General features: G+C 37.0%; 1 protein-coding gene across 1 annotated transcript; it reads right to left on the bottom strand.

Annotated features, from left to right (window-relative positions):
* Positions 1-611: 611 nt before the first annotated feature.
* LOC129269789 (inactive serine/threonine-protein kinase 19-like) lies at positions 612-13,728 on the bottom strand. The gene is made up of 7 exons (XM_064105209.1): positions 13,436-13,728; positions 10,447-10,592; positions 9,328-9,569; positions 8,374-8,471; positions 7,149-7,207; positions 5,396-5,484; positions 612-3,968 (listed from the first exon to the last, which is right to left on the bottom strand). Exons 1-7 carry the CDS (start codon positions 13,563-13,565, stop codon positions 3,926-3,928), a joined length of 807 nt encoding a protein of 268 aa, XP_063961279.1. The 5' UTR covers positions 13,566-13,728; the 3' UTR covers positions 612-3,925.
* Between the last annotated feature and the right edge of the window lie 1,509 nt (positions 13,729-15,237).

Genomic DNA, 15,237 nt, shown 5'->3' with positions numbered 1-15,237 from the left:
GCAGATAGTGTGAACGGGGGTGGGGGACATAAAGTATGAGTATAATAAGAGAGATGAAGGTTGGTTAAATGCGCGGAATGCGCATAGTGTGAAAGGGGGTGGGGGACTTAAAGTATGAGTATATTAAGAGAGATGAAGGTTGGCTTTCAAGGTTTCTCTAGCCAACAATTAAGGTTAAATGCAAACGCGCATAGTGTGAAAGGGGGTGGGGGACTTAAAGTATGAGTATATATAGAGAGATCAAGGATAAAGGTCACAAGAACTCATCATGACATAGACAAAGAGAAGACGCGAATGTCCACTTGGGTGCAAGTACTGTCTGCGGACAGGTACTATGGTGACTCTACTGGTAGTAAGATGCGCCATTGGTAGTGGGATGCGCTCCCGGATGAGAGAGATGCGTACAATTATGATCTTGATAGACATAGAAAAAAAGGTTGGTATTGATTCATTTTAATATCATCATTATGCTCCCATAGTGATAAGCAGGAGGTAAGTCAATCTGTTTTTTATCTGGGTATCACAAACCGACAAAATGGCTTTCAGCAAGCGTTTGCAAGATCCATTGACAGTCAGTTTTAAGGAATTTTCATACCCGTGGAATTTTGTTTGCATTGTTTGGCTCATCAAGCGAGGAAGAGATATGGAAGTGGCTGAGGGATGACGGCCTTGTTGCGAGATCTATGATTTGCAAAGTATGCGGACGGCATTGCAGCCTCCAAAAGAAAGCTGGGAGAACATCAGGATCTGTCTGGAGATGCAGGCAACGAGGAGCAAATGCCCACGATAAGACCTTTTGCGTCACCAAGAACTCATTTTTCGAGCATACTCACTTTGATGTGAGAGACATACTGCTATTCATGTGGCTCTGGCTATTTAATCCTAGCCTGAAGCAAGTGTCAAACATGTCTGGAATAGGATACTCTGTATCATCAGTTAACTGGGCAAATTATATGCGAGATATCTGCAGGCAATTTGTTAACGACCTATACTAAAAGGACACTGAGAGATTGAGAGGCGAAGTGGAATTAGATGAGAAGTTCTTCAGGAGGAGGTGCAAGATTAATCGCGGGAATCCAAATCCCGGCCACAAAGTATGGATTTTCGAGATGATTGAGAGGGAGACGAATCGACCTATTGTCTACCCCGTTGACAGGAGGGATGAAAAGACATAAGTGACCCTTATCGAAAGACACGTTGAGCCAGGGACAAGAATATACAGTGACGGATGGTCAGCGTACTCATCTTTAAATGAGCACTTTACCGTGATCCATAAGTATGCATTTCAGAAGGAATATAGGAATGTGATAACAGAAGAGATAATTAAGGTGCTCACGAATAGGATCGAAGGGTCCTGGAAACACGCTAAAGACCACTTCAAACAGATAAATGGCAACAGCATGGCTAAATTTGAGGCACATCTCGCCGAGATTGTGTGGAGAAACCGAGTCTCCTAAAGGAACATATTCCATGCATTCTTTGAGCTGGTGAAGCAGCACTACCCCCTGGATAGCCCTGACCAGCTGCAATGTTGAATTCCACTGTTCGACTCATGGAGTTCTGGACTCATGCCAGATGCTGGAGGCGATGCTAATGAGTCGGTAATCCGGTGTGAGGAATCAGCTGAAGAACTTGAAGATAGCAGTGGCAATGACACTCCTCCTCCACCACCTCCACCACAACCACCACCACGCAATCAGGGGAGGTGCTGGCAAAGGCACAGATCCCTCGCCGTGCTAGCTCCCTCCCTATCTCTCTCCCTCTCAGCTCATCCCTCCGCTAGGACGATCCGATTTCCGCATGTGCTAAATACAAAAGTTGAGGGCACGCATTGCATGGCATTGTACTGAAGTGCTAGTCGGATCAGATTGCAGAAGTCGCACACACTCAAGCGATATGTCGTCAATGTATGCTGAACCATTAAGAGGTAAACTAATACTAAACAATACTCGGAAATTTGAAGAAAAAAAAGCGGAAAATGACAATTGCTGTTTGATGCAAAAAAAAATCGGAATTTCGCAAAAATCAGAGCTCTCACACCCCTGTATATTGGCAATTTGTTTTGAATAAAATATTTTGATAAATAAGTGAATGTCAGGTCTGAAAAGATGCCTCAAACAAATTTTCTTCCTCTGTTTTCTCTTGTAAATTGTGCAAAACTCTTTGTTTTGGGCACAAATACTATTTATATCATCAGAAAGCTAAAACTCTATACTTTCTTACAATGTCACTCTTGATACGTGGCACCTTTTAGATGGGTCAGCAGCCAGTTTGTTCCATCAAGATGCAAGACAAGATTTCTGGAATTTCTGAGTAGCATAAAATCCAGAGTTCTGATTGGCTGAATAATGTTTTCAAAACAACAGGCGCGGGTAATTTGAAGAGATTACCACATGGTGAGTGTGACCTTGCAAAGGCCCAGTGTGGAATTTGCATGGGTGTGTGGTCTCTATGACCAATCAGAGCACAGTATTCTTACTTTTAAGCTGCCAGATGTACTTGGCCTATGAAAAGCTGGCTGCTGACCCATCTAAAATACCTCAACTTATAAAACCTATATCATATTAAAGCTTAGATCTTAAGCTTTATCGCTTTATCATAATCTAAAACTCATTTGAGCTCAAACAGAAATTAAGTGTAAAAAACAACAACTTTTGTTGCATGAAAATAATTATTTTGTATCATGTTATAGATCAAAACTTATACCCATTACAAAATCTTTTTTATAAAATTCAGACACACGAAGAAGGATTTTTCTTCTTTATAAATATACCAAAAACATGAAATTTTGTCAATATTTAGAGCAGCAATGGCCTAATAAAAAGAGGTGTATTCGTCCGCACCAAGCTCATTAACAATGCAAAAATCCTCTAGTCATTGAATATCACTTGGATAAAAGAAGCTACTTTATGAGGGCCTGCCTGCTGACTGACAATTGTAAGTTCAAAATAATGAATGGAACTGTTTTCAAATACTTCTCCATCCATCAAAGAGATGAAAGATATTAAATACTTTAATGATTCTTCCTTAGCACCAGTGACATGTTATTTGGGCTCATCTCACAGCTTTCAGGATGTTTCAACAAATTTTGCCCAGGTTCTTTAAGAACATTTAAAAAAAAGGAAATTAAAATGAGTATACTTTTTTTTTATGTTTTAGCTTGATAACTCTTTTTTAAAAAGTCCAATAAGACAGAAAAATGTATTCAGAGTAAAGGAAAAAAGCCAAATTAAAGTCCCTAGTTCTCATTAAAAATATGTAATATACCTCACTCTAATATTTTCTGTGGGATTCTAAAATTCAAATTTGGTTTTCTTTGGTGACTTTAAATAGCAAAGTCTGTTTTTAAATAACACACGCTAAACACTGGAAATCAGTTTGATTAAAATTATATACTTCTACCCCTATTGTGTTCTGTATGAAATTCCATGTTCCACCCAAATTATGAGAAATCTAAAATAATCAACAAAAATCTATTATACTATAGATGCCTTCAGTGGTCTTCTGATAAAAGCCATGGTTTAACAAGAATTTTAGTACATGCTTCTATGGAATGCCAGATTTCATCTAGCTTTTCGTGCTGGATAACAATAATTTGTACTTGGTGAATGTGATGGCAAATGGCATTCCATAGAAGTGAAGTCTGAGTTCACCTAGGCTTGACCAAACCATTGCTGTGAGAATACACATGTAATAAATTTCAAAAGATAAATTAATAAAAGGCACCACATGGTGCCTGTAGTGAACAAGTTTAATATTGGCAAGAAATTAATAATGATGGAAAGATTTGTCGTATGTTTAAATCAAAAGTTACCATAGCAACAGTGCTTCTCAGCCAATAAAAATCAAGGAAGCTTTCAGATATGACAACTTGAAGATGAAACACTCTACAGGCACTTAAGACCATTGAAGGGGGTGGATCATCTCACTCATCTAATCTTAGAATTATCCCTGATGTTGTTTTAATCCTGAAATTAGAAAAGAAGAGAAAAAAAAATAAATGTGGAAAATGCAATATGCCTCTTGCCATTTTCTAGAGAGCTTGATACATTTCATACTTCAACAGCCTTCACAGTTTTTTACATATTATTTTAAGATACTATAATATTGGAGCAAGAGTGTCATATAAACCAAACTTACTGTTATGTTATTCCACCTTCCCTCCATTTTTTGAATGCCAATGCATTGCCAACTGTCAAGTTATTTCTATCACTTTAAATCTAAACAGATCTTTCAGGTTTTTCAGACTTCTTTTAGCAACACATGGAGATTCAGACTTATCAAACAGTTACACTTTATGGGTGTGTATCCCCCCCCCCTCTCTCTCTCTCTCTTTAACACAACTTGCACTTTCAAGAAAACAGTCCATGAGTCTCTCATTACCAACAGATAATTTTGCTCTAACATTGAAATTGCTAGGCAACCTAGACAGGAAATATTTCGTTTATATACAGTACGTCTTCATTAATGCTTCTGTTCAACTCGAATCACCTTTAAATTGGACTCAATGACAATATAAGGGAGTTATTTTAGACATTTTATGGGATAAATCCCCCAGATAATTATCATTTATCTGATGATAGGACATTCATGACTGGCTGCTTTAACCTCTTAATGGATCAATTCTGCAAATTCCCATTGAGGCTTCGTTTAGGGACTACCAGGATCCAGTAGGCAACATATTAAATTCATGGAAAAGATATATAGAGAGTCTGCTTCACTCTCTTCTTCAATCCAGGATGGCATATATTGGTTTTCTAAAAATTACTTAGAGGGTCTGTGGCCTTTGAGGCTGGAATGTACATGTAGTTGAGGCCGACACATCCACGTCACTAGGCAACTGGAGAAAACATTCTCCCATAGACTTTGTAAACGTGACTCGGACCAAGGCCGAGGCCGGCCTTAAATACATGACCAGACCTGCCAAACTTCTACAACAAAAAAGTATTCTTAGAAGAAAAAAAAGTATTTTTGACAAAAAAAAGTATTTTTTTAAATTTATCTCAACGTAAAAATCGCCAGCCTGTTGTAGTGAGATCGGTGAAAAAACATGTGAAATGACTACTTGAAAACTTGATAATTCACCCTTTTAAACATGTGCTCGTAGGCAAGAATTTACTTGTTCCTTTCATGCAAAGTTACTGGCCTGGCAGTGATTTTTACCGGTCTTGGACTGTCAGACTGGCGCTAGTGTCACGCACTGTGTATAATACATGTACATACTCCATGATCGGAATTATAAAAAAAAAAGTAACAAATTATACAAAAAAGTAATTGTGTATTCATAGCAAAAAAAAACAGAGGAACAAATACTCTAAAAAGGGAACGGGTGGCATGTCTGCGTGACCCCTGCTTTGAGGTGGCCAATCAAACCATCACCATACTACATACTCACTTGGTAACAAGTTCAGCCCCTATGATATCATGTATATGATACATCATGCTCAGTTTCTGGACTCCCTGCAACTTTCTCTGCTCTAACTCCTGCCAGAAAAACATGCAAATGAAAAACAGATAAATTATCAAATGAATGCAGTTAAATAATAATAATAATGTTCCATTTGTATAGCGCAGCTACTATAATTGCATACACTCTACTGCGCTTGATACTTGGTATCATGTTATTACCCCCGCTGTAGCTGAGCCGCCGTATAGGTGCTAAAGCATTCAAGGAATAAACCCTTCCGGGTACCCATTCACCTCACCTGGGTCGAGTGCAGCACAATGTGGGTAAAAATGTTGCTGAAGGAAAACATGCCATGGCTGGGATTCGAATCCACGTCCCTCTGATTGAAAGACGAGAATCGTAACCACTAGTCAAATAATTGTACAAGTCGGGAAAATCCTTAAGACTATTTATGCTATTAAAAAACATGTGTTACTTAATATCTCTACTAAGTTGTATTTCTTTTTTAAATGGAACAAGCCATGTGGTCCAAGAAGATTTTACTTACGCAGCGTTACCTGTCTCATAAATAGATGTACTTTGAGACATGATGGCCCGAATTCACAAAGGTAGTTTGAAAACCCACGGTTGAGTCCATGGTTTATGCAGATTTCCTTATTTTAAAGCGTATATTAAAAAATGTCCAATAATGACACACGCTTTTGCCGGGCATCCACACTATTTTAATCACGAGTCCATTGTTTTGAATTAATGAGTCCACTCTTCAAACAGTGGAATCATGAATAAAATAGCCTTTCTAATAATGGTAACAGGCGTCAATTTGGCGCCCTGGGACAAAAGCGTGCATCAGCATTGGACATTTTTATACACACGCCCGATACGCGTTAAATTAAGCATAATTTATACAGGAAATCTGCATAAACCATGGACTCAACCGTGGGTTTTCAAAACCACCTTTGTGAATTTGGGCCGTTGACATTTAAAAGTTAATCAAACTTATTATGTCACCTTAAATGACTTGTACTTAGATCAAAAGCTTGACTTTTTTTAATGTGATTTATTAAAGGTATACCAAACACAATCGTTGGTGTTCTGGCTCAGTGAATAAGTCTCTGGACTTTAAACCAGAAGATCCAGGTTTTTTTTTTTAAAGTGATTTAACGTATACCAAACACAATCGTTGGTGTACTGGCTCATTGGATAAGTCTCTGGACTTTGAACCAGAAGATCCAGGGCATCCTTATGCATCCTACATTTGCCACTCTCCACCAAGGTGTAGTAAATGGGAATCTAGAAGGAATTCCTTGAATGCTCGAGAACCAGATTAGGGTAACCATTCTAAAGATGGGATAATGGTTTGCATCGCTATTAAATAAATGCTGCATTATCATTATTTCATTGTCATCAATACTGCAATAAGCATCAGCAATACCACCAATATGACACTGAGGAAATGGCTACATAAATATATATATTCTCAATATAATAATAATTCTGATAGTATAAACTAATAGCAAATTAATATTCTTTGCCTAGGATTCTAAGAGCGTTCCATTCCATAGACCTGATATAAAGATATTCCCACTTCCAGGACCCAATCAGCGAATTGGAGAATTATTATTTCAAGTTTAGTGCTGTTGATGGTATTGGCAAACTCCTAAACAATAAAAAAGGGCAAATTTTCAATTTCTCAACCTCAACAACACATTACTTAAAATCACCCAATAGCCATGCTACTGACCTTCTGCAATATTTCTCTGTATTTGGATTTCTTGATTGCTCTCAAAACAGACTGTCTTCCTGGAAATGAAAAACGGAGAAAGAATGTCAAACTATGTTGCGTACAGGTAAAAGACATTAGTTGCAGCAAACAATTATTTAATGAGAAAGTCTTTTAAATCAAGTTTAATTGTCAACATATTATCATAGATCTAGATCTGGTACATTAATGTAAACTTATCTTTGTAAAATCATGAAATCTTAGTTCGAAAACGATAATTCTGATGATCACTAACACAGAAAAGCATATGTGGACAGTGTATTAATATTGCCTCGAAAAATACCCGACATTTGATGGAATTCCATGCATACTTTGCTCATTTCTCAGCAATTACGCATTTTCTTCCAGAGCTATTTGGCACATATTTTTTATTTATACATACAAAAACTTTGGTGGTAATTTCATTGGATTCTGTTCGAACTCATTTTGAGATCAATACCACAACTGGTATTTATCTTTAAGAATGCAATAAAGTACAGGCCAAGTCACAATGGAATGTTACGGAGTATATTTCCAGAAATTAAATGAAGGAAATTAGCTCACAAGTATGCTTTTAATGACTTGCATGAAGTATTCATATCATAAATTGAACCTGTTTAAAAGATTTTAAGCTTTACAATATGAAACATTGATGTATAGATTTCTGTTTTAATTTTTTTTTTGGGGGGGGTCAATGGGAAGCACTGTTTAAAAAAGAGATAAAGTTAACTTCCAAGAGGCAAGAGGTTAAACTAAAGCCAGAAAACTTAGTTCCTGCTGTATCTTAGTGTGTGCTCAATAAGAGAGGTACGCACATCCAACCTCCCTTCTTTCAATCTAGATAATGAAGATTTCTTCTCTCAGCCCTTACCTAACCCTTCTTCCTTTCTCATGCTTTGTTTATTACAGCCCAATTTTTATATCAAGCTTTGGAAAAATTCAAGGGGGTCTGATTGAACCCCCATACTCCCCTCCCCCCCCCCGGCTATTTGTATTTTAAATGTGTCACAGGAGTATCCCGCCACAAGCTATTGCTTTGAGGGAATCACACATAATTCTGTTAACAAATCTCTAATTTATCTACACTTTTTTATGACAAATGATTATGTATAATTAATGTTGAAAAAATGGAAGAAAATAAATGTTTATATGAATAAATGAAAAGAAAAAAACATGTCATTAAAGAACAGGTACAGAGTCTACCAACCTTTAGAGAAATTTTTCATGAAGATTCCAGCTCCGGGAATAGAGAGCCACCATGACCCAACGTCTCGTACTGTCAGCATCCCAGCATTTACTAGCATTCTACAATGAAAGCAATTTTGTGATTAATAAGGCTTAATACGTCTCACAATACCTTGGTCCAAATTCTCCGCCAACCAGTATGTTTACAGAGATGCCAACCTAAAGGGATGGTTGTCAGGAATATTTACCATATTTGTCAGGAACAAATGGGAGTTTCTCAGGAACATCCCGCGAAGTAGCATCGTTTATACGCTCAACCACCCAATCGCCATTGACATTGTGCATGCATGCACCGCGGCTTGCACTCCGCACTTCGCTGTGTATTCAGCAGCAGCGCGCGGAGGCGCTTGCAATAGAAATCTCAGTAGAGAAACTCCCGTTGGTTTACCGTTGGCCACACACACGCTGCATGCACGATACATATATACACAATACACGCATATACATGCACAATACACAATACACGCATATATACACATGCACAGCAAAGCAATACACAATACACATGTATTGTAGTTGTTTTTTCCGTAACCTTTTTATTGTTGCCGTAATACCGTAATTGGAGGAATAAAATCGGAACAAATACGGCGAATCCGTAACGGTTGGCATCTCTGTGTTTAGTGTGACTCAATGGCACAAAATATTTGGCATACAATGCAATCACATTCAATATTAAAAGCTTTAGCCTTAATACTAACTAACTGTTTCCTTCATGATTCTTTTTCTTTGATAGTCTTTGATCTTTAGAATTAAATAGACAGAACGTCTTTTTTGTGGTTATATTTACAAAAGATTATTGCCCTTCTTGAGTAGGTTCTGAGTAATGCTTCCGAAGAAGTTCAAATCCTTGGTAGTTACCACAAAAAGAACAGTTTAGAGAAAACAGGACACTAAAACCTTAATCATTTGAACTTACGTGATTTCTTTGTCCTTGAATCTGTGCACATCACAGAGCATCTGACGAGTGAAGGTAATATTGTTCATCTTCTCTAGGATCTCTGGTACGAATCGATCAATGAGATCTGAAATTCCTTGCTGGTTTGCCGTCTTACGGACGTGGGAAAGATAGTCATCCGAGAAGACGATGCAGAACTCGTCCACATCCTTGCTATTGCCATACCGGAAGAGTCTGATTTCCTTCTTATCTCGAAGTTGATCCTAATAAAAAAGAAAATATAAATGTGTTAAAGGTACCTTTGTACATTTTTACCAGCAACATAAAAAAATTAAGTAGTTTGTTTCTTTAATACATGATAAAACTTCATGTATGATATCACAAATCCAATGGTTTAAGAAACAGGCCGAAGATTCCAAAACAGACTGTTACAGTGAAAGTCAGAAAACTCATCACAAATCAAAATGAACCTCATTTGTTCCATTTTTCATATAGGCCTGTTATATTTGAGACTGAGAATGGAAAGGAAATTAAACCCTACATTCATGATTAGGAATACATTATCTATTTTATGCCAGAGGCTAGACTATAATAGCCTAAAAAGGGGGAGAGACAAGAAATTTGCTTCCACCGAAGTCTGCTTACTTTTTTGTTTGTCTCTGTGTGCTATACGCATGAGCAGATGATTCTTTAATTACTGAGCAAACCGATGTCAAATCCCCACTTGTTCTTTTGTATTCCATTATATGAAATTAGGTTTATTGACAATTTTTCTACCAATAACTAAAAATATGGATTGACAACTGATTCAGTGGATTAGATATTCATTGATGCAACTTATTTCATTATAAGGGAGACATATCATTCACATGTATGAAGAAATGAAACAACTATGATTTCATGTAATAACATAAGAAAAAGGAAAGTGGGGAAGTGACATCATCAGCCCACCTAATGAATATTCATGACGGCGTGCATATATCTGATTTTAGAAAACATTGCTAAACTTTCAAATTAAATAACTTCATTATTTGTTACCGGATTTTGATGAAATTTTAGCATTTTGCTCTGAGAATTTCACTCTATTTATTTTAGATGTAAATGTTTTCAGCCCGGAGTATCCCTTTAAGTAGTTCTTACCACTTCTCTGTCAACTTGAGTTTTATTTTGGATAATGCTGTACAGTTGATGCTTGAGTAAGATTGGTGGAATCCTACCCTCAAAGTGACGGATGTCAAAGAGACTTCTGAGGTACGCCAACGCTGCCTTGGTATCTGACGGCAAATCTTGATCAGGATGAAAAAAAACAATGACGAACAAAAATAATAAAATGGGATGCAGTTCCAGCATATAGTCATAGGCCTTACCCATGAATTATAATGGTTTAGTTGTTCTTGAAAAGTTTAATTAAAAAAAAGTTAACATACATCCCCCTTGACCCTAGGCCTAGTACTGTATGAATGACTTGCTCTTTGAGTACACAAATTAGTTTTTTTTTAATGCTGGGAGTGGGATTTAAACTTAACAAGATTATATACAGTGCGTCCCAAAAAAAAACTATACACTTTTAAAATGGCTGCCAAATAAAAATATATATCACTTTGGGGGAAAACGCTTACATATATGGAAGCCAATAAAGTCAACTTTCAAATGACACCAAAAAGTTGGAAAACTATTCATGCTTGAGCGAGCACTGCCCACTGAAACAAAGGGTATGAAAATTAGACTGGGCCGGAATTAGCCTTCCAATTTATGTCAGTTTTTGAGAGGCAAATCCTTTGGAATTTGCAAAGTTAAGGGCGTTGTGATAAATTAATGATAAACCGTGACCAGTGTTGGTTGTTTAAGCAAATTTCATAAATTATTAAATTGAACTTCAATGCATGAGTGAACACAAATTACACTTTTGGGGCAGCATTTCAACTTTATCATGTGGATCTCAGCAATGTGTTCATGGGAGTCAGGAGAATAGGGGGTGAGATAGGACTTAAGTGGGAGAAGTAGGTTGATGAAATAAGGGTCAACAGAACATTTAGCCTCCCCCTCCTCTCTCCGCCCTCCCCTACTGCTGAGAGACTGATTGCTATTGTCATGTACGCGTGAAGTCCAGAGCAGAATGTTGATTTAATGATAAATTCTAAATTGGGGCATCAACATTTTCCCATTATTCATTTAATCAACAATTTACCAATAAATCAAAAATTCATTCAATGTGCAATGTGATCAATCAAACATTCATTTTTTTCAATAAATTATTTAATAAATCATCATAATCAGTCAATTTCTTGGTAATCATTCAATGAAAAAAAAAACTGACCATCAGCCACCGGTCACTTTGCAGTTAAAGTTTTAGATAGGCTACAATCCAGGAAGTGAGACAGGGAGAGAGAGGGGGGAGCCTGGGAAATGAAGGTGGAGGGAGGGGGGTACATATATGACTATTAATTTGTAAAAGGACAAAAAGAAGAGGAATGCCCTTTTAACCAAGTCCTACCATATCTCGCCCTCTTGCTTGTATTAGGTACCATCACATTACTCTGAGTCTCTGACTCTCACGAACACACTGCTGAGGTCCACAAAATGAATATGCTACACTAAAATTAAAATTCCTGTTCACTCATGCATCAAATTTCAATTGAGTAACTCATGAAAGTTGCCCAAGAAACCAAAACTTATCTCACTCATTAATAATTTAGTATAACACCCTTAGCTTTGCAAGTTCCAAAGGACTAACCACTAAAAAAACTAAGGCTAATTCCTGCCCAGCCTAGCCGAGCTTAGTCTCTCAGGAGAGAAGGGGGGGGGTAGAGATGGAGGGAGGGGTTGCTAAATGTTCTGTTGACCTTTGTCCCATCAACTTACTTCACCTACAGGTACTTAAGTCCTATCTTACCCCTATTCTCCTGACTCTAATGAACACATTGATGAGATCCACATGAAAAAGTCAAAATGCTGAACTAAAAATTGCAATTCATGATCACTCATGCATTAAATTTCAATCTAATAACGCATGAAATTTTCTCAAACTACAAAATGATCACAATTGATCATTAATTCATCACAAAACCCTCAACTTTGCAAGTTCCAAACAAAAGACCTGAAAAAAATTGGAAGGCCAATTCCAGCCCAGCCCAATTTTCATACCCTTTGTTTCAGTTAGCAGTGGCCAGTGCTCGCTCAAGCATGAATGGTTTTCCAACTTTTTGGTGTCATTTGAAAGTTGACTTTATTGTTTTATTGGCTTTCCATATATATAACTTTTTCCTCCAAAAGTGATATTTTTTTATTTGGCAGCCATTTCAAAAGTGTATAGTTTTTTTTGGACGTACTGTATGGTCAGTTCCCCCATGTCTGCGCGGTCTCCCAAGTCTGCGCACCCGCGTATCTGAGCGATTCTAGTAAAAGAAGGTACGCAACGAGCACGAACTTTACACATGCAATACATGGACAGGTATTCATTAAAAAATCCGACTCAAAATGGTGGAAAAATAATGAATTCAGGGCATTTATTTCATGTGACGGCCTCAATGAAAATGCAGCCTTTGTCATCAAAATCCCCGAATCGTGTGCAAAGTGAATGAGAGCGCAGACATGGGGTACCATTTTTTTTTCAATCTGAAAATGACTGCCCAAAGGTTTTTTCAAGAAAATCTTATATTTTCTTTCATTTTTTAATGAGAAATTTGGTACACTTAGGCCCTACTCTTAATAATATAAGGAACACTATTATTAACCAAAAGATTTTGTGAAATAAGAAGATATTCATGTTAAATCTTAACTCAAATTGTTAGGTGCGCAGACTTGGGGCCCACCATCAGATTCATACTTAGTTATATTGCTATTTTATTTTGATTTAGGCCTAGATCCCCAATTTTTTTTAAAAATGATATTGATAAAACATTCAATTTCTTGAGAAGGGCCAGGAGCCATATGATTTAGATAGACTAGAAAACCTACAGGAGAAGTCCTTCATTTCCGTACCTGATGTGATGTAATGTGATAAGAAGGTTAGGTGCACTCACACATATTGCGAGGTTAGTATTAGTAATAGTATACTGGGTTAGGTGAGTGAATTTATTTTTTTAAGCGCCCGGACGCGATCGACGCGGAAAAGGTATAAGGTACATACTACTCAAGTCTTCGTCGCCCGAAGTTTCCCCTTTATTCAACTGCTTACGTCCGCTGGCTCCCGCGGACGAGTTGTTGACAGTCCTGGGTCGTTTATTCTTGAATAAACTGGGCATAAATGCACGTTTCATCTTCTACGAGCTCTTCTCATGCAGAGCTAACCTGGCACCTGATGTTCATTGTACTTCTTTCACTTTTTATTTTTGAAATCGACCTCGAGTGGAAAAAAAGTTGTAATTTTGTAAAGAATCATTCCGAGATTACCATTAATGTATGGAAAGCTGTTTTTAGTACTATTATCATAAGCTTTTTTTTTATACTCGACAAAAGTAATTTGCAAATTGATTTGATACCAAAATAATTGTTATATCCGACGACATGCTTTCTGACAAAAATATTTAACTGACCCCAATATATGTAATAGCGAAAATATGTTTTTGAAAATATTTTGCTTTACAACATTGATTTTATATTCGTCTATCCGACATATTTTTTTTGACAAACGGATTGGAAAATAGAATGTTTATGTCTGTACACCGGTTACATAGTCTTCAGATATACATATTACACATAGAAAAATAATTTGGTGTGTCGGCAGGCCTATATTCAACATTTCTTGTTAACTATTTTTAATTCATCATTTTTTGTATAAAAAATGCTAGCCCTGTACATACACTCTGCAAAAATGCAAGAAATTATTGGATTTCAACAACGTGGTAAGCCGAGGAGATGGTGGTAGGCCTATGTATATAATTATACATTTATTTTCAATTCCCCCCCCCCCCCCCCGCGGCATTCTATTTACACTATGTTGATATGCAATTTTGGAGAAGTCAACTTTGGTTTATCCGAGACAATTGCATTTATTTGTTATATCCCATGCATATTTTTATTTTCAATTTGTTTCAGTGCTGAAGTTTTTCTGCGAAAAGCCTGAAATGATACAAATTCGATTAGCAGTATTATCATACATTTTGTGTGGCTTAAAACTTTTTGAAATTTAATTTGTATTGGTTTAAAAATTCTTTTTTTTTTCAATTTTGATTTTAGTTTCGGAACTGCCGGTCGTGCATAAAAAATCCAAACTACAGATCAGCCTTTGTTTTAGCACAACCGGTTACAAACTGATCGAGTCGCGCGGAATAAGGACTCAAGTTTTCTGTTTATTTATATATAGTTCTTGCAACTGACCGGGGGTCTGGGGCGGCCCATTTAAAAAAGATGGAGGGGAGAGCGAAGACATGAGAGAAAGCAAAAACATCGGGGAAAACATTAAACTTATAGGCCTATCTCGATTCCCGGCATTCCACTAAAAATGACTCATTGAAAAAAAATGAGACACCAAAAGATAAAGAATAATAATAAGGAGAAGAAAATAAGAAAGAAAGAAAGCTTAAAAAGAAAGAAAGAACTTGAGAAAGAAAGAAAAAAAGAAAGAAAGAATAAAAGAAAGAAGGAAGGAAGGAAGGAAAGAAAGAAAGAAAGAAAGACAGAAAGGAAGGAAGAAAGAAAGAGAGAAAGAAAGAAAGAAAAATGGAAGAAGGAAAAGAGCATACTGAAAGAATTAAAAGGAGAAAGAAGAAATATGAAGGAAATCAGAGAAAAAAATAAAAATAAAATAAGAGGTGAAAGAAAATGAGCATGAGGCACATGCTAAGGGTTAACCCTTCCAGTGCAGCAGGCCCACATATGGCTCACTCACTTCCTAGTCTGCGGGCACAGACCCTGATTGGAACTTTGATCAACAATTGTGCCTCCACGCAAAGACTAGCACATACAAAACTTGCCTGAGCGAGAGAGCCT

This window comes from Lytechinus pictus, chromosome 10 (genome assembly GCF_037042905.1).
Source record: "Lytechinus pictus isolate F3 Inbred chromosome 10, Lp3.0, whole genome shotgun sequence".
Lineage (NCBI taxonomy): Eukaryota > Metazoa > Echinodermata > Echinoidea > Temnopleuroida > Toxopneustidae > Lytechinus > Lytechinus pictus.
Note: the sequence above shows the minus strand (reverse complement) of the source record. Positions and strands in the feature narration are given on the sequence as shown.